The 20,192-nt window shown below is 38.8% G+C and overlaps 1 protein-coding gene across 1 annotated transcript in view; it reads right to left on the bottom strand.

The window, feature by feature from the left end:
* Window positions 1–20,192, bottom strand: part of NIPAL2 (NIPA like domain containing 2) — a 73,012-nt gene that overhangs the window by 25,969 nt on the left and 26,851 nt on the right. The window contains exon 4 of the mRNA XM_029223195.1: window positions 9,870–9,929. Coding sequence (XP_029079028.1) covers window positions 9,870–9,929 — 60 coding nt within the window. The remainder of the gene's footprint in view (window positions 1–9,869; window positions 9,930–20,192) is intronic.

Here is a 20,192-nt window from a genome sequence, read left to right as displayed (position 1 = left end):
AGAAATACAGATCAATGGAACAGGATAGAATGCCCAGAGATAAACCCATGCACATATGGTCACCTTATCTTTGATAAAGGAGGCAGGAATGTACAGTGGAGAAAGGACAGCCTCTTCAATAAGTGGTGCTGGGAAAACTGGACAGGTACATGTAAAAGTATGAGATTAGATCACTCCCTAACACCATACACAAAAATAAGCTCAACATGGATTAAAGACCTAAATGTAAGGCCAGAAACTATCAAACTCTTAGAGGAAAACATAGGCAGAACACTCTATGATATAAATCACAGCAAGATCCTTTTCAACCCACCTCCTAGAGAAATGGAAATAAAAACAGAAATAAACAAATGGGACCTAATGAAACTTAAAAGCTTTTGAACAGCAAAGGAAACCATAAACAAGACCAAAAGACAACCCTCAGAATGGGAGATAATATTTGCAAATGAAGCAACAGACAAAGGATTAATCTCCCAAATTTACAAGCAGCTCATGCAGCTCAATAACAAAAAACCAAACAACCCAATCCAAAAATGGGCAGAAGACCTAAACAGACATTTCTCCAAAGAAGATATACGGGCTGCCAACAAACACATGAAAGAATGCCCAACATCATTAATCATTAGAGAAATGCAAATCAAAACTACAATGAGATATCATATCACACCAGTCAGAATGGACATCATCAAAAAATCTAGAAACAATAAATGCTGGAGAGGGTGTGGAGAAAAGGGAACACTCTTGCACTGTTTGTGGGAATGTGAATTGGTACAGCCACTATGGAGAACAGTATGGAGGTTCCTTAAAAAACTAAAAATAGAACTACCATATGACACAGCAATCCCACCACTGGGCATATACCCTGAGAAAACCATAATTCAAAAAGAGTCATGTACCACAATGTTCATTGCAGCTCTATTTACAATAGCCAGGACATGGAAACAACCTAAGTGTCCATCATCGGATGAATGGATAAAGAAGATGTGGCACATATATACAATGGAATATTACTCAGCCATAAAAAGAAAAGAAATTGAGCTATTTGTAATGAGGTGGATGGACCTAGAGTCTGTCATACAGAGTTAAGTAAGTCAGAAAGAGAAAGACAAATACCGTATGCTAACACATATATATGGAAGTTAAGAAAAAAAAAAGTCATGAAGAACCTAGGGGTAAGGCAGGAATAAAGACACAGACCTACTAGAGAATGGACTTGAGGATATGGGGAGGGGGAAGGGTAAGCTGTGACAAAGTGAGAGAGTGGCATGGACATATATACACTACCAAACGTAAAACAGATAGCTAGTGGGAAGTAGCCGCATAGCACAGGGAGATCAGCTCTGTGCTTTGTGACCACCTAAAGGGGTGGGATAGAGAGGGTGGGAGGGAAGGAGATGCAAGAGGGAAGAGATATAGGAACATATGTATATGTATAACTGATTCACTTTGTTATAAAGCAGAAACTAACTCACCATTGTAAAGCAATTATACTCCAGTAAAGATGTAGAAAAAAAAAAAAAGATCTTATAATTGTTCAATATTACATTTCTAGGAAGAAGGGATTTAAAAAAACACTTTTCTAAACTTGGTATAGTAAAGTAGAATAAACGCATTGAATACAATTTCAAAGTCTCAGAGACTTCCAATTTACTTTTGTGAAATCCAGATTTCTTATCTATACTGAGTTCCTCTGCCAGTCATTTCTTTATCTCATCTAACTGTATCTAGTGTCAATTAAATTTCCTTTTTAGAACATTTAGTTTTGAATGGGTAACACACGCGTATGGTAAAAAATTCTAAAGCCACACAAGAGGGATCAGTGAAAAGTTAAATCTCTCTCACACCCTTGGGGCTCACTAGGTCCCTTCCTCAAAGTTAGCTACTGCTGCTGGTTCTTGAGGTTTTCTTTTCAGAGATGTTTTAGGCAGGTGTGTGTGAGAGTGCATGTGTTTTGGTTTTTTATGCAAATGATAATAGCATATTATACACACTTTTCTGTATCTTACTTTTTTCTAATTAACAGAACATCTTTGGAGAATGTTGCACATCATTTTATGTCGGGCGGCCTCATTCTTTCAGAGTCTGCATAGTATTCCATTTTGTGGAGGCAGTGTTATTTCCAATATGGTCTCTGTTTCACATCCTGACACATCCCTCCCTGTTTCACATCTGCTTCCACATTTGCATACTGTGCCCATTTCCACCAATGTAGATCTTCACTGCATTCCAAAACTCCTTAAAAACAAATAAAATGACTGACGGTTTTCCAATTATCCTTTCAAAGTACTTTTTCACGTGTATTATCTCATCTGTACCTCATGTCACTGCAAGACTAGTGAGTAACTCCGTGGCAGCTCAGGAGGTCATACATTCTTTCTGCTTAATAATTTTAATTTCAGCAGCTTCCGACATTTACAAAGGCAGTTCTGGATAGCTGCTACCTGTCATTTTCTTGTTTCTTTGGTGTCATTTTTATTTTTCTGTGTGATTTACTCTCTGCTTCATGAGTCATGTGCACATTAACGTTAACTGTTTAAAAGTGTCGAAGGTAGCCATTAGCAAGTCCTTCACTAAATTTCTGTAAAACATATTTGCATCCCACCTTTTTCTAAAAGCGGCATGAAACATCAGTTCCTGTTATTTTTATTTCAATAAAGCCACAAATATTCCCTCTTTTGAAAGGCGCAGATTTCTGACTTAGAAAACTTGCTAGTTTACCTTTTGTTGGCCCATTTGACCAAAGGAGTACTCTGGAAGTATAAGATCCTAAAGGAAAGAAAGCAGCACTTGACATGCCCTTGGCCCAGGGAAATGGTTAACTGTCAGGTCAAGACCTGGATAGGAGAAGTCTAATCCAAGCTGAGACCAGCTCCACAGACTTCAAATTTCACTGCTACCGTTAGCTGGAAGGGCCCAGGCAAGTTGTTTATCCCTCTGTGATGCAGTGTCCTCATTTCTAGGTACAAATTAACTTATCATACCTGCTAGACTCCAGGAATCTGGCTCTGCAAGAGGCCAGTCTGGGGAGCTGAATATGTTTGAAAGCTCATCTGGAGACCTGATGTGACAAAAGACCCTGGGACAGATCCAACTTAGGATGCTGACTGCCAAGGGTCAAAGACCATCTGAGTCAAGCTTCAAACTTAATCCAAACTTGTATCTCTAATATTGTAGTTTAGGGATGACTAGGGACTGTCCCTGGGGCTGTCTCTACAGGGTTAACAACTCAATTTGAGAATAGAAGGGCAGGATAGGAAGGACTTGGCTGGCATCTCCTGACTGCCTAGTGAAGACTTCTCTCCACTGGTCTTAAAAGAAGGCAAAAGAAAGCAAAGGACATAACTGAGAGAACACAGGGAAGAAGAAACACTACCAGCACTATGTTTGCTACCCACTACTAGCCTCAGGGAACTGGCACACAAAGCACCAAGAGCTGGCTATTGGAGGGGACCAAAGGTGGAGCAGTCGGGCAGCAGTGGGTAAGCTGCAGGTGGGGGTCAACCATAGGATGCTGGACACGACCCACGATACAGGGATGTGACCTCATCTACTACCCTCATGCCCAGACCTGCAGCAAATACATTTTCTCATCAAATATGACTCAAGTCACATAAAAGTCTATAATGATCTGATGGGAGTTTCAGATTTAGCTTGATACAGTACAAAGTATTAATAAAATCTCTTCCTATAAACTTGTCATATGTACAAAGCAGGGAAACAAACTCATCCCTGCTCTTTATAGTAGATAGACTAGGTATCCTGGGAGGGCAAAGGAAGGTATCATTCTTTTTTTTTTTTTTTTGCGGTACGCGGGCCTCTCACTGCTGTGGCCTCTCCCGTTGCGGAGCACAGGCTCCGGACGCGCAGGCTCAGCGGCCATGGCTCACGGGCCCAGCCGCTCCGCGGCATGTGGGATCTTCCCGGACCGGGGCACGAACCCGTGTCCCCTGCATCGGCAGGCGGACTCTCAACCACTGCGCCACCAGGGACGCCCAAGTATCATTCTTTTTAAGTGATGGTCTTAAAACTATAGATTTCATAGACAATTGTGGCTGACATGAGAGTTATATTATGATCACCGTCATACAGAAATGTGATGATAATAAAAACTAAAATAGTAATAGCTAATACTTAGCACAATTCTAAATGCTTTATACACATATAATAATTCTTACAAAAAAGCCTGCAAAAAATAACTATACCACCATGTTACTATACTAACATATACTATATGTATATTATGTATTATATAATATATAACATTGGATACTGTTAAAGTATTACTAGCCACATTCGACATAGGAGAAAATTGAGTCACAGAAGGAATAACTCTCTTGACTGGGATTTTCTAGCTAAGTGGAGAGCTTGGATTGGAACCTAGGTAACTTATTCTCAGTGATTACACTCTTCTACCTCTTGTATGCACAATGGACCAGAGCTGACGAACGGACAACTCACGGCTGTCCTTCACATTGTAGTCTCAGTGAGTGGCACCCAGGAGTTGTACTGACCATAACCTGAGGCTGGATGAAGCATTCCCACTGGGGATAGAAGGAACTGACTCCTCCTGGCAGTGGTCCCTGGGGTCCCTGACTGGCCCTGAGGTTCCTTTAGAACAGCATCTCCAAACTGGTGTTCCCTAGAACCCAGTTTCATAAGATGGACCCTCCACCAAAAAAGGTCTCAAGTCAAATCTATTTGGAAAGAGGTGAGTTAAACCAAGTTAAATGGTTCTTTTACTGGAAGACCCCTGAGATCCTCAGTGTGTTAGTGTTCATTGTGAATCTCCTTCGGGAGGATATGGCTGTAATATTTTCTAAACATATTTGACCATTTATATCATCCTGAAGTAGTGTTTTGAGGAATGTTTTATACTCTGAGAAATGCCTGACATTTAACTGGATCCAGCTGTGAGAATGCAGCCTCTGTTTCAAGAGGCTACTGAAGTTCTGTTGCAAAAGTCTCCTATAGATACTTGTGGACTGAAGTTGAAATATAAAAGTGGTGGAAGGGAAAACAGCCTAGAATCAGGCTTCTCCTTATGCTTCTGTTCACCGGCATCTCCAACCTGCTGAGTTCCTCACCTGTGCAAGCCTTGGATTCTAGGGTCTACTTGCACAGTTCTTCCTCAACTGACATCTGATTTCCCAGCCCACCCTTCTCCTTAAGTAAAACCTGAAATCTCCTTTAATTTTGTCCCCACTCTCCGGCTCAATGCCAGCTAGTGTTAACCGCCTTTTAGCTAGCTTCTGGAATCTGGCTTGACCTGACTTCTGGTAGCCATAAGAGTTTTAAAAATTCAGCTAACCTGATGTCAACCAACACTGCTGGCTGGTTCTCTTGGAGCCTGCAATATGCCTCCTGATCAATGGGGGTCCAGCTATTGCTTTTGTGGGTTACCAGGAGTCACAGCATAAACTGGACCTCTTAACAACAAAGGATGCCTTCCCCTCAGTACAATCTTTCCAGATTCCCTAGGCTGAAGGCAGCTAAATCCTGAAGGAGCCCTGGATTGGGAAGTCTCAATAATATAGTGAATCCAAATGGTTCTGAATCTAGCATCAGAAAGTCTACCTTTCTTGAGGCAGTTTTAAGACCAAATAGCCAATCTGTCCTCTCAACCAGAAATGATGGTTCGTTTGGCTAGATCTGCATTCTAGATACTGGCTTCAAACCAAGCTGACCTCTGGTGTGGGAGTAGGAAGGAAGGAGGTGGTTTTTGTCTCACTATTAATCTCTTGACGTTCTATCTGGGGAAACCATTTATAGGTGACTTGAAATAATCAAGTTACTGGTCTTTGGAGAGTGCTGATGAACTGACTATAATTTTTCTTTTTATGATGACGCTATCTGGATTAAATCAACTAGGATCTCACAGACTATTAGATTCAGGATTTTTGATGACTAAGGGCGAAGAGGGGGAAAATACTATAGTTCTGGCTGCTTGAAGGGGAGAGAAATTTGGTGCTTTTTAGAGGAAAAATAATCATTAAAATAATTTAAAATTATTAATCCACTAAGAATCAGAGCACAGTCCAAAGCCTGTCATTGAGTTAATAATAGTTGGCGATTCCTTTCAGACATAGCTTTTGTGAGGTCATTTTTTGAGGCTAGTGCTGAAATGCTTCATAGCCACAGAGCAACATTTGGCAATAAATTAATTCAGCTTGTTTCCACATGGTCCAAAAAAATCTTCATTTGTTCCATCATGAAAAACAAACTTTCATTTGCTTGAAGCAGGGAAAAGTAAATGATTTTCTTTTGCACATTTTGACGATTTAGTTTTTAGCATGCTTATACGTTAATCTTTCAAAAAATGCCATTAACTACTCTTTTCCCTGTTTGATTTTGGTCCCTGTAAAGAAAAAAAAGCATTTTTAGCTTTTAACGGAAAAAGCCAAAATTTCTCAAGGCAACAGCAATACAGGCCCAAAGAAAATACAGGTGACTTAACACATTACTGAGTACGGTTGGGGAAAAGTCCTTCCCCAAGCATGAAATGGGTTATTACATCTTAGATCATGATAATCGTATGATATTGCTGTTTGGAAGCACGGGTATGGAATCGGTGACTAAATCCTTTCTTATTCCTGTGACTCTAGTTTCAAGTCAAGAATTGATCACTTTTAATTACAGTATGAAACAAATGTGACATCAGACATATCCCTGCTCAAAAAGCATTAAGTTAAAAGGCTAAAAAAACTCAGCCAGAGTTGTGCGAAATGTCACCTGGATTGCTAAAGTTCGTTAGAATATCCTAGTCAAGGTTTCCTCTCATGAACCAGTAGTGGTGGGTGGTGGTGTTAGTAATAAGGATAATAATAGCTGACATTATTGAGGACTTATTACATGACAGACCCCGTTCTCAGAGATTTACATACATGAACTCATTTAATCCTATGAGATAGGTAATACTTCATTTTAAGGTTGAGGAAATGAGGCTTAAAGAGACTAAGTAACTTAGCAAAGGTCACATAGCTCTCTGACACTAGAGACTTACCCTCACCCATTATGCTATAGTTAAATCAGGCTGCCATTATTAGAACACTGGTCCACCACTGACTAATTATTTGACCTTGGTTAAGTTATTTAACCTAAGTATCAGTTCTATAAATGGATTGTTCCTACATTTAAATGAGGTGGTTCATGTAAAACACAGTACCTGAAAGGGGTAAATATTTGATAAATGTTGACTGTTATTAAAGTAAGAGAAATTAGCAAAGAATCAAAGAATTAATAGAGGGTTTTTTTTGTTTGTTTGTTTTTTGCGGTACGCGGGCCTCTCACTGTTGTGGCCTCTCCTGTTGCGGAGCACAGGCTCCGGACGCGCAGGCTCAGCAGCCATGGCTCACGGGCCCAGCCGCTTCGCGGCATGTGGGATCTTCCCGGACCGGGGCACGAATCCGTGTCCCCTGCATCGGCAGGCGGACTCTCAACCACTGCGCCACCAGGGAAGCCCTAATAGAGGTTTTTGTTTGTGTTTTTTTTATGTGTGTATGTGTGTGTGTTTCCTATTTCTTATGTTTTAGTATTACCTCTTGGTAATGAAGTTGATCACAGAAATAATGCCAATTTTATTAACAGGGCTTTACATTTCTCAAAGTGCATGTATCAATTATCCAATGTGACCCTTAAAACAGTCTTCTAGGGACTTCCCTGGCCGTCCAGTGGTTAAGATTCCACGCTTCCACTGCAGGGGCGCGGCTTCCATCCCTGGTTGGGGAACTAAGATCCCGCATGCTGCGTGCCGCGTGCCAAAGATTAAAAAACAAACAACCCCCTCCCCCCAAAACAGTCGTCTATATTTGTCAGCAAACTGAGGCTTAGAGAAGTTAAGTAATACGTTGGCCACACAGTTGATAGCAGAAGTTGAATACAGATTTGAACCCTTGAGAGTGAGTTTAATTTATATCCTTTGATGTCGAGCTAGTATACTGCTTTTAGCAACGTTTAGTTGGTCGGGTTTTCTAAGTATAAAATCAAATCATTGGCACCTATTGATATTTCTGTTTCTTCCCTTTCTATAGTTATGACTTGCCTTAATTTTTTCCCTAATCCTCATTGGCAGTGGTTGTAGTACAGTATTACATAGAAACTTGCCTTACTTTTTTTGTACCTTTGTCAACACTTCTCGTGTTATTCCCTCTGTATGTCTTTCTCCAAATGCTTGGATGTGGCCCATGCCTGTCCTATTCAGCTGTCAGAACTGATTCAAATGGTACCTCTGCTGTAGAAAATTCTCTCTGAGCTTCCCAGCTAGAGTAATCTCTCTTTATTCTAAACCAGGGGTTCTCAACCGGAGGCAATTTTGCCTCCCAGGGGAGATTTGACAGTGTTTGAAGTCATTTTTGGTAGTCATAACTGGGGCAAAGTGTGCTACTGGCATCTACTGGGTAAAGGCCAAAAGGGATGCTGCTGAACACCTTACAACACATAGGACAGCCCCGTAGGATGAAGAATTATCCAGCCTAAAACGTTAGTAGTGCTGAGGTTGAGAAACCCAGCTGTAAACTAAAGGCTCAAGGCATTATGATACATATTATCTTCTGCTTTGAAAAAAATGTGTTTTTGTATATATTTTATCATTGACTGTATTATCTGAAGGCAGGGATTCTGTCTTAATCATCTTTTTATCACAAGGGTTCACGATAATTGGCAAGTTTTCCTTTACATCCATCTGTATTACCTCATTAAATACCTTACATTTATTTAAACATTAACCAACCATTAACTACAAAAGATGACATATGTTAGATTAAATGATTTAAAGTTCCCTAAGACTTTTGATAAATGAGAAACATAATGTAGGACCTAGTTGTTTTAATCTATAAAACTCAGGCATTGCTCATTCTTATTTCTGATTCCATACAACCTCCCCAAATGAGTCCATAAACATAGTACGAAAAAAGAGTACAGAAAAATAATATATTTGAATTCACATATGAATGCATTTGGAAAAACATTTTAACCATGAAAATTTGACAATGTTGACTAAAAACTTTACTAGCAGAATCAAACCAAGGAGGAAAAAGAAAAAGTGAAAACTCTTTCAAGACACTAGGCTCAAGGGAAACATGATCAGGGAAACAAATGTTCAACATACCAACACTGGTGTCACATTTAAGCTCAAAATTTTTTAAAAATGATCTTTTTGGAACTGAGTAGACATAGATTTATTTAAAGTTTCTAAAGTATTATACTCATTATCATATGTCAGCGGTAATTCAGACAGGATTTTGTCAAGGAAGAAAATATGAAGCTCTATAATTCTTCTCACTAATGATATTTCCAACTAGAGGTAGAAGATACGATCAATATGTGATGGCTTTGCCATATAGCGGAAATCTTTTACAGCCAGGAAGGCTACTGTGATTTTCCATTAATAGCTGTATTTCTAAATAAAATTTTGAAGATCAACATTCTATGTTACTTTTGTAAAGGGCTAAATAGAAATTAGGCAGTTATTTGGTGCATCTAATTTTTGTATGTGGTTTTCATTTTTATGTAGCACTTTCATACAACAATCTATCAAATATGTCCTATGAAGTGGAATACTCTATTAGGTAACACAGATGTTTTCTTGGATTTTATTATGTTCATAAAAATTTCGTAACATTCATAATAATAATACTGTAAAATAATGATTTGCTGTGGTCAATGGCATGGGCAGAGGGTATAATGAAGGTGCACGTATGTCTTGTCAAAGAGCAGATGGCAGTTCCAAGATAGAATAATGTTCGCCTCTAGATGAGACTATATCCATTTCAGTAATTTGTTGCCTGTTTTTAAAACACATATTTTTATTGGATAGGATTATTTATTTCCTCATCAAGCAGTGTTTTAATTACATGAATTAAATAATTACTTACCTAGTAAATCTGAGGCTCTCAAATTTTCTTTCAGAAACATAACAGAAATAATGGCACTACCTAGAAAGAAAATGGCCATTAGTGGTGTTTCCAAATATAAAAACATATATTATGCAATGCCATTTGAAAGGAGTTAAGTAGTCTTAGGCCTGACTAGCTGTGTCCTGGTCAGAGACACCTGGCGGCTGGGGCTGTGAAGATGGCCTCTTGCCCCTCATGGTTGAGGATTCATGGAAATTGGCGTGGATTACAATGAACCTACGACAGTGACTGGGATAGTGCATGGTATACAGTGAGGGCTTAATAAGAGTTTACTAAATGAATGAATGTAGAGAAAAGGAAGGAAGGAAGGAAGGAAAGAAGGAAGGAAGGAAGGGATGGAAAGGCAGAAAGAGATAGAAGGGAAGGAAAGAAGAAAGGATGAAAAGGAGGAAGTCTTAACTTTAAATATATTCCAAACGGAAACATTATTTCCCATCATCTCCTCCCATAATCCCTATTCCAGGGATACCTCTATTGAACACCAGGATCCTAAGACTCCTCCTGGTATCCCCTCTCCTTCACACCACACATCCAACAGGTTACTGGGTCTTTTAAGTCTGGATTTCATTGTCTCTCAAGTCCATCCCCTCTTCATTCCCTTGTCATGGTCCAGGTCAGCTTCATCTCAGGCTTAGACCGTTAAAGTAGCTTCCCTCTGGAGCCTCCCATTTCACTACCCCTTCCCCACAGCACTAGGAGTCGTCTTTCTAAAATGGAAATCTAATGCAAAACCACAGCTTTAAAACCTCTTAATGGCTTCTAGCCATCCAGAGACAAAGGCCAAACTACTAAGCATGACATTCAAAGACAGCTGTGATTTTACTCCTGACAATTTCCTTGCCACGTTTGCCCTCGATCTCTTTTATATTCTATGTCCACTCTTACTAAAATAATCATAATTCCCAGAACCCCTATTGAGTTTCATGCTAAAGGACTTTTATATAAGCTATTCCCTGGGCAACTCTGCCTCCATCTTTCACCCAACTCTAGACTCAAGCATCACTTCTGGATTCCCCCAGGCCGAGTTGACCACTCCACCCATATGTGTGATTACCCCTTATAATATATAACTTTTTTGTTACACTTAGGATTTTTTTTGCCTGTCTCCTGCAAAAGGTTATCAGTTCCTTTTACCCTGAGATATGCCTTATTCTTTGAAGATCTCCCATGTGTAGTTAGTACTCAGCACATAAATAAAAGTGTTGGTGGGATCTCCTGCATTTGCTGACCCTTGTGATGTTGAAGACCCTCTTTCCCATTATTGATGCTACTGAAACTTCCGCCTTACAACTGTGCCATGACCTACAGCTATGGCCTCAGGTGTGTGTGGGGTAAGCTGAATCTGAGCTGTTCCTCTTATGGAGTCATGAGTAGAGGCAAGGGAAGATCCAAATTTGCAATAATACAAAAACAAAAAACAATTATCTGTATTTTAACTATTTGACAAAAACTATTCGTTGAATTTCTTATTTTTTTTAAAGCAAAAATACAGAAAGAAAAATCATTATAAAATAATCTCATCATCTAGGAAAGAACCACAGTTAATATGTTTGTGTGTTTATTTCCCTCTGGTTGAGATCAAACTGTAAGGCAAAATTTCTTTTCTCAGTTTCCTCAGTTACTGTATTACCATTTGCCATGTCATTAAAAATTCTTCATAGATAAAATTTTAATGAATCTGAATTATAATACATTAAATCAGTGAAGCTTGAATGCAACTATATCTGGTGCTCTGGGAATTGATTTAAAACAAAATAAAATCCACGCCAGAACACTCATTCAGGATAAGCTGGAATCCACATATGTTTTTTCCATCTTTTTTTCAACCTAGCTCTCTTTCATTCAAGTTGAGCTATGTCCTTGCAAAGTTTTCCTGAGCAGGTTATTTATAGGAATGGGGGCTTCACACAAAATAAACAGAGCATGGGAAATGTCCACCAAGCATGAGTTTATTGTGTGGCATGGCTTTAAAACATTAAAGCAATATCTTCTGAAGATAAGTTAATGTAGAGCTATGTAGCCCGTTACATTAAGAATTGAGTTTGGGACAAGCATAAAAATGTATGATAAATTTCTATTTCAGATTTGGACCACATAATTCATGGAAACTAATTTCACATGTTAGAGCATTAGAAAAGTATAAAAGTGTATACTAAAGTATAAAAATCAAGACCTCACTCCCAACTCCCATTACTGACTTCTTGTGTAATTAGGTAAAGGAATGTTCCCAAGCGGAGGGAGATAGATTAACAACAAAAAATAGGTGAGGTATCATTACACTAACACATACCAAACGCATCCCATTATAACAATACTTGAACTGACCATTTCACAGCAAAGGATTCCAATAAGAAGGTAGACATTGCTTACATGGAATAATGAAATTTTAGAGCTAATAGTAGACAGAGAGATAATCTACTCTAGGTTCTAAACTTTATAATTGGGAAACTGAGGTCCAAAGAAACTGATCCATTCATCTAACAAACATTTATATAACAGCACAGCTGGAACCAGCATGCATATTTCCTCATTCCAGTCCAGAGCTCTTTCTAGTACACGACACTCCATTTCTCTCTTGGAGTAAGAAAGGCATCATTTTCCTTCTCTTCTTGTTGCTAAGCCACCATCTCATAAATAATTTCACTTTCAGAAGGAAGAGGGAAGAATGTTATGTAGGAGATAATTTCACTGCTGAAAGCAAAAAGGACATGACTGGTAACAATAAAATTGAAATATACCATAAGCATCAAATTATATCAATTGACATAAAATAGAGTTTTATGAAACATAAATACGCTACCTTTACTTTCTGAAAGAATTTATATGTCTGATGCATTTTTTTTAAGTTTTAAGAGAACGTGATTTTCTACAAAATTTTCAGATAAGAGAATAAGTTTAGCTATCAAAGAAAGTAATAAAAAAGAACATTCTATTAAGATACATCTACTTATAACTCATTTATCTTGCAAAACATGGTTAAAATGAGAGCTGTGCTGAGAAAAAGACAGTTTCTGAGCAACAGCTAATAACATGACTTCTAAGAACAGAAGTAAATTTTTTAAATGAGAAAAGATAAATAAACTGAAGTGCTCCCATATATATTTGCAATCAGAGATCTGTCAAACTCAACCCTGTCTAGTTGCTGCTACATCAACAACCATTGCCTAATAAACATGTACAACGGGGGAAAAACTATTATGCTTTTATTCCTATAGTAAAATTTAATATTTAAAAATAGAGTATTTCAAGATCAATAGTTCAAAAGCATTAAAACAGAACACACTTGTAACTTATTAAACTATAGTTTACCACTGAGCGCTAACTTCAGCACTCAGAGTTTTGTGTACATTTTTGACGACAGGCATATTTGGGCAGAGGTTCGTGAATCCTTTTCCATCCTGGCCTTCACAGGACGTGGGTCTACACAGAGAGTGCTCCCAGACACTGGTCTATACAGCGTGATCCTGGACACTGGAGTTAAATTCGTTACACAGTGAACACAGTGACTCCAGAGGCATTGTGACCACAATGATCATAATGCATTAAAAAAAAAGGTAAAAGGAGCATATGAAAGATAACATACCAAAATTCAAACAGTGGTTATGGGGAAAAAAATATAGTAGGGGGACTTCCCTGGTGGTCCAGTGGTAAAGAACCTGCCTTCCAATGCAGGGGACACAGGTTCGATCCCTGGTTGGGTAACTAAGATCCCACATACCATGGGGCAACTAAGCCCGCACGCCACAACTACTGAGCTCGTGCGCCTCAACTAGAGAGCCGGTGTGCCACAAACTAGAAAGCCCATGCGCCCTGGTGCCCGTGCACCACAACTAGAGAGAAGCCTGCGCACCACAACAAAGAGCCCGAGCCTCGATGAAAGATCCCACATGCCTCAATGAAGACCCCACATGCTGCAACTAGACCTGATGCAGCCCGCCCCCCTAAAAGAAAGTAAATAAATAAAATAAATAAATATAAAAAAAAGAAATAAATGATCAATTAAAAATATATAGTAGGAATACTCTGTAAGAGGAAAGGACAAAAAAGTTTTTTCTAGTATTTTCTTTGGTTCAAAAGAGTGCGCCCATGGGGCAGTGTATTAAGGTAGTCACTTGGCCTTCATCATAATACTTTATGGTCAGGAGAATCTCAGCAACAATTATAATGGACTGACTCCTACTGGTGAGTCATCTATACTCTTTTCAGCCATTAAATGTCACTTGGTTTAACAACCAGGATGGAGACGATTTCCTGTCAAGGTTGATGCAAGGAAACTTACACTTGGGCATTCTGATTCGGATTTCTAGATGAAAACAGATAGAGGCCTAGCAAGATCCCCGTGGCTTCAGCTGAACCAGGTCTAGGCATAGGGGAGGTGCCAGTCCCAAGGGTAGACATGTGCCCTGATGTTGAGCTCCCTAATGCTTCCTGATCTACGTAGGAATAAACCTTCGTTTCTTCTTCATTCACCTCCACTCTGACATCACAAGAGCTGGCTGTAATTATGGAAGAGTTACTTACATTAATGTGGTCAAGAGTTGGCATATGAGAGTCCAGATAGGATGTACAAACTGGATTTAGATTATCTTCTGTAATAGCTACTAATGGGGATTAGTAAACCAGAAGTTAAGCATCAACTTTCTATATGTTAGCAATTAAACTCAAAGGTAGACTTTTACATGTGAGTTTAGATTTTTGTGTCTGTAGAGTAACAGGTAAATTGGCATTCCTTTTTTCAATTTTCAACATTAAGATATATGTGCACATTTTACTTAAATTCCCTTTCTCCCCAGATAATAATTTTTTTATTAAAGGTTTAAGAGCACAGAAGAGACTTCAGTAACTATTTAAATGTGTTATGGTATGGCTATTTTTAAATGAGTTTGTTCACATTTATTTACTTCCCTCCATTTTTTACCCTTTTATGACCACCTCTAAAAAGACAAATTTAACCCAAAGTTTTAAAAATCATTTACACTTTACTTAAATGTGATTATCGATATGATATTCTTATCTGATAAAGCTGGAAAGAAAAAAACCTTTGGTCCACAGGTCAGGAACTCAAATGCCTCCAGGGGCCAGTTAGGTAATCCTCTAAAGAAGAAAGAATAATGAGGGTGGTGGGCTGTAGCGATGAGGGGCTGTGGAGCAGTGGTGACCTGGCGTACACAAGATTAGTGAAAGGTGGCAGTCAGAATTCAGCCCTAGCCAACTGCAAGTCCAGTGTTACCAAATCTGATACTTTAAGACAAAAATCCAGTTTTTGTGTATCACTATCCAATTTTTAAACATGGGAAATTAATTTGTATTTTTTTTTTTAATTTTTTTTTTTTTTTTTTAATTTGTATTTTTAAAATACATTCTTTGAGCCAAACAAAACACAACAGTGGCCAGATCTGGTCTACAGGCCACCTGTTTGTAAACTCTGATCTAGTCCGCAAATGAAAATGTCATCAGTTTTCCTGCCTGGATATTCAAGTTATTGTTTAACCTCTATGATCTGAAGAGAAAGCAGGGTATATGTTTATAATATAGGAAAGTAGAAGACAAAGTAGTAAAGAAAGCCCTCTTTTATAAAAAAAAAAAAGAACCCATGACATGAAAAGAACATATTTATATAATAATGCTACAAACAGATCCTCACATGTAAATATCTGGCTTGTGGTTTCTGACCACTTATAATGGCAACTTTATTGTACTGCTAAAAAGCAAACCACAAAAGCACTTTCATGTCAGTCACAATCAAGCTTCAAACACGTGGACGCGTTGAGTGTGCTCATGGGCTCAATCAACTCTAGCTGTTTTGAGGTACTGACTTCTCCAAAACGACCGTTCCCCGTTAGTTGTACAATTGGAGGGGAAAAGTATGTCAATTACAGTGAATTCCACGGAATTAGGATTTGAAAATCTGAGGATGTGACACTTTGAAAAATGTTTCTTTATAGAGAGAAAAGTTGTCCCACCATCCATATTGGCAGGAATGAAAGTGTCCAGTAATTCATGTTAATTAAAAAATAGCTAGAGGGTGTGGAGAAAAAGGAAGCCTCCTACCCTCCTACACTGTTGATGGGAATGTAAATTGGTGCAGCCACTATGGAGAACAGTATGGAGGTTCCTTAAAAACTAAAAATAGAGTTGCCATATGATCCAGCAATCCCACTCCTGGGCATACTTCCAGACGAAACTATAATTCAAAGAGATACGTACACACCCATGTTCATAGCAGCACTATTCACAATAGACAAGACGTGGAAGCAACCTAAATGTCCATCAACATGAATGGATAAAGAAGATGTGGTATATATATACAATGGAATATTACTCAGCCATAGAAAGAATGAAATAATGCCATTTGAAGCAACATGGATGGACCTAGAGATTATCAAATTAAGTGAAGTAAATCAGACACAGAAAGACAAATATTATATGTTATCACTTATTTGTGGAATCTAAAAAAATGATACAAATGAACTTATTTATAAAACAGAAATGGATTCACAGACATAGAAAACAAACTTGTGGTTACCAAAAGGAATAGCAGGGGGCAGGGGGTAGGAGAGATAAATTAGGAGTTTGGGATTAACATGTACACACTACTATATATAAAACAGGTAAACAACAAGGACCTACTGTATAGCACAGGGAACTATACTCAGTATCTTGTAATAACCTATAATGGAAATGAGTCTGAAAAAAATACGTATATATTATATATATATAACTAAATCTCTTTGCTGTACACTTGAAATTAACACAACATTGTAAATTAACTATACCTCAATTTTAAAAAGGGAAAAAATTGCTATTGTCATTTATTGAAGATAATGAAATTGTAGGTAAAGTGCATAATTTCAAATGAGGAAATTGACCTGGATTATGAACAACAATCTTTTCTTTTTTCTTTAATAAATTTATTTATTTATTTACTTTTGGCTGCGTTGGGTCTTCCTTGCTTTCTCTAGTTGCAGCAAGCGGGGTCTACTCTTCGTTGTGGTGTGTGGGCTTCTCATTGTGGTGGCTTCTCTTTGTTGTGGAGCACGGGCTCTAGGTGTACGGGCTTCAGTAGTTGTGGCTCGCGGGCTCTAGAGCGCAGGCTCAGTAGTTGTGGCGCACGGGCTTAGTTGCTCCGCAGCATGTGGGATCTTCCCGGACCAGGGCTCGAACCCGTGTCCCCTGCACTGGCAGGCGGATTCTTAACCACTGCGTCACCAGGGAAACCCAATCTTTTCTTTTCTACATTTTTCTTGACGTACATTAGTGATTAAATTGAAAGGAGTCCAAAAAAGTAAAACTACTGTCACTGACAGGATTAACTCTGTATTATAAATGTAACAGTGCATTACATCGTCATTAGCAATTTCTTTAGAAATACACTGCGGCGTTCTCAGAAAATAAGGATGGGTGGAAAAGATGTTTCAAATAAAGTTTTTTAGGTTTTAGGAATGCTTTCAGCTGAGAGTGCATGAGCAGACACAAAATGAGAACTTCAGAGATTTATTTCACACGTCTTATTTAGGCTGGTTTTGAGACAAATGTGCTAAGGCAGACAACCCAGCAAGCCACTGAGAAAAGGGATATTTTCTGCATATTTCCAACATTAAAATAAACGTCCATGTAAAGTGCCACTATCACAGGCAGCCCGTGAGGTTTAGAGCTCCAATGACTTCATCCAGGCTGGCACCAAGCACAGGGCGCTAAAGGACTGAGAGAATCCACAGCATCGAGGTTTGTGGAACACTACAGGTCACTCGCTCATTGGCCTGTTTATGTTTTCTTTCATTTGTTTCTAATAAAAATCTTGGAGACCAAAGTTTCTGCTTGAGATGACTTCTCTGGAATTCCAAAAGGCCTCACCAGGGCTTTCTGGCTGTGCTATGACCATCATTTAATGGAATACAGACACATTTCAGCTTACAGCTTTATAATGGCACACAGAAATACACGAAACAACGTATATTCCACATCATGAATTTCAATTTGAGCAAAAGCCAGCATGTTAGGGAAAATGAGAGATGGAAAAGACTTACCAGTCATCTGCCTCATTCTCTCAGTGCAGTCAGCTTTCCAGCCTTAATCCAAATTAGCCCAGTCACAGGGTGACTACTTCTCTTAGGAAATTATTCCAGGGCCAAGGAGATCTCACTGCTATTAATTTTATCATTCCATATAAAATTCCAAGTGTTTGATCTCATATAATTCATCTCAAATTTAACCTACTTATTACTCACTTCTATTCATCTGGGCAGTAATTAAGTAAAATAACGAGGTTGTATGTTTCATACAGTACCTGGCAAGGTGGATGCTCATTCAATATTAGTTTCTTATCTTTAACTATTTCTAAAATGTTGCCTGAATTTAACTTGGAAAAAGGTGATATATTCTCTGAACCCTTTTCTAATTACTTTAAATCAATATACTCAGAGGTATAGAACTGAAAAATGTCCATCACATTTGTTTTGTTTTGTTTTTTTAATATATTTATTTATTTATTTTTGACTGTGTTGGATCTTCGTTGCTGCGTGTGGGCTTTCTCTAGTTGCAGTGAGCAGGGGCTGCTCTTCGTTGTGATGCATGGGCTTCTCATTGCTGTGGCTTCTTTTGTTGTGGATCGTGGGCTCTAGGCACGTGGGCTTCAGTAGTTGTGGCTCAAGGGCTTAGCTGCTCTGCGGCATGTGGGATCTTCCCGGACCAGGGCTTGAACCCATGTGCCCTGCATTGGCAGGCAGATTCTTAACCACTGCGCCACCAGGGAAGTCCTCTGTTATGTTTTATTTCTCCCACCCTCCCTGCCCCTGCAACAATCTCCCTTCATATCCCATTCCTTTGCCACCCCTAGCCAAGTCAGTTTTATGCTGAGAAAGGTCTACCACGAACCTCCTTTAATTTTTTGTGGCTTCAACTCTTTGGACTGTTGATAACTATTATTTTTAATCATCTCAATGCTGACGCATAGCACAGATCACAGTCATGGCGATGAACAGAAAAACGAAAACATTAAATGTAAAGTCATGTTTTGTAGATACACAAATAATATAACTCAACACCCCAAAGGACAAGCTTAATAAACCTTTAAATATTTACAGGAGTGAGTATTCACAAGTTGTTTGCAATGAAATGTTTAGCCATTGTGCTTCATTGGGAATTGAAATCTTTTAAACAACACCCTAGAACAGAACAGAACGCTTCTCGTCCAGCATCCTAGAACAGAGCATCCCAGAATGCCCAATCCTCATTTTATCATAATTCAAATTCAAACCAATTCTGTGAGGCTGTATTGTGTGATTTCCTGCACCATGCTCTCCTGGAAAGAGCAGACAGCAGGCACACACAGTCACCAGTCTCTTGGGTCTCAGCTGAATGGCCAGAATGCATTAAATAGGTCATTGTGAACATGATGAGAGTTGCCAAAGGGGAAGTATAGGGTCAAGGCTGCTACATGCAGTCGAGCAGGTTGTGCACTGCACAAATACACTACACCTGAGGGGGCATCACCCACATGTCAGATCTTGGTGACTTGTATATTTCTCAGGACAATTTTCTGACAGATGGCACCAGAGTGTCCTGCTCTAATGAAATTATTGTATTACGATAATTTGCAAACAGAAAGACAGAAATAGAGTATCATGAGAAAGGATGCCTTTTTCTAATTCACAAAAACGCACCAAATAGCTGAACAGAGGGCCCATGTAGGGTGCTTAGGGAGCAGAGAATAAGCCTGTTTAATTTAGTGTAGAAGCCCAGAAAGGCCTCCTGGGGAAGTGGGACAGGAAAGATTAGCAGTAGATTAAAATTTTATTACAAACTCCTCAGAATATCCAACTTATTTCTTTTTATTGGATTTCTGGTATAATAACTAGTTTCTCAGAAAACACTTTCTCAAATTGCAGTTAGACCTGAAAGCCTCTCTGAAGTTAATTAGCAAGTGAACAAAAGTGCTTTGAAGCCAGAGCAAGAAGACAGAAAGTTGCACGCATGTCTCAGACTGCTATGTTTTTCCTTGGACAAATTTCTGTGTCTGTTTTTTAAATGTATTTGGTATTGGTAGGTTATTTGGAAATTTGGGTATTTTCCAGCACGTTTTGGTGGGGAATATGTGGAGAAGTCAAAGGGTAAATGCTGCTTAATGGCTGAACAAATGAGCTGTGAAAAGCCCACATTTCTGCTCCCTGAGAATTAATTACTGCATGGATAAGAACAATAAAAAGCATTTCTTGAAGTGGTTCATCCATTTTAGATAATTTAACCACCAGTCACCTTCAGGGGCATGGAAGTAAACTCTGT

The sequence above is a fragment of the Monodon monoceros genome, unplaced genomic scaffold, assembly GCF_005190385.1.
Source record: "Monodon monoceros isolate NGI ecotype Baffin Bay Population unplaced genomic scaffold, NGI_Narwhal_1 Super_Scaffold_14, whole genome shotgun sequence".
NCBI classification, from domain to species: domain Eukaryota; kingdom Metazoa; phylum Chordata; class Mammalia; order Artiodactyla; family Monodontidae; genus Monodon; species Monodon monoceros.
The sequence above is the reverse complement of the archived record's forward strand: the minus strand, read 5'-3'. Positions and strand labels throughout refer to the sequence as shown.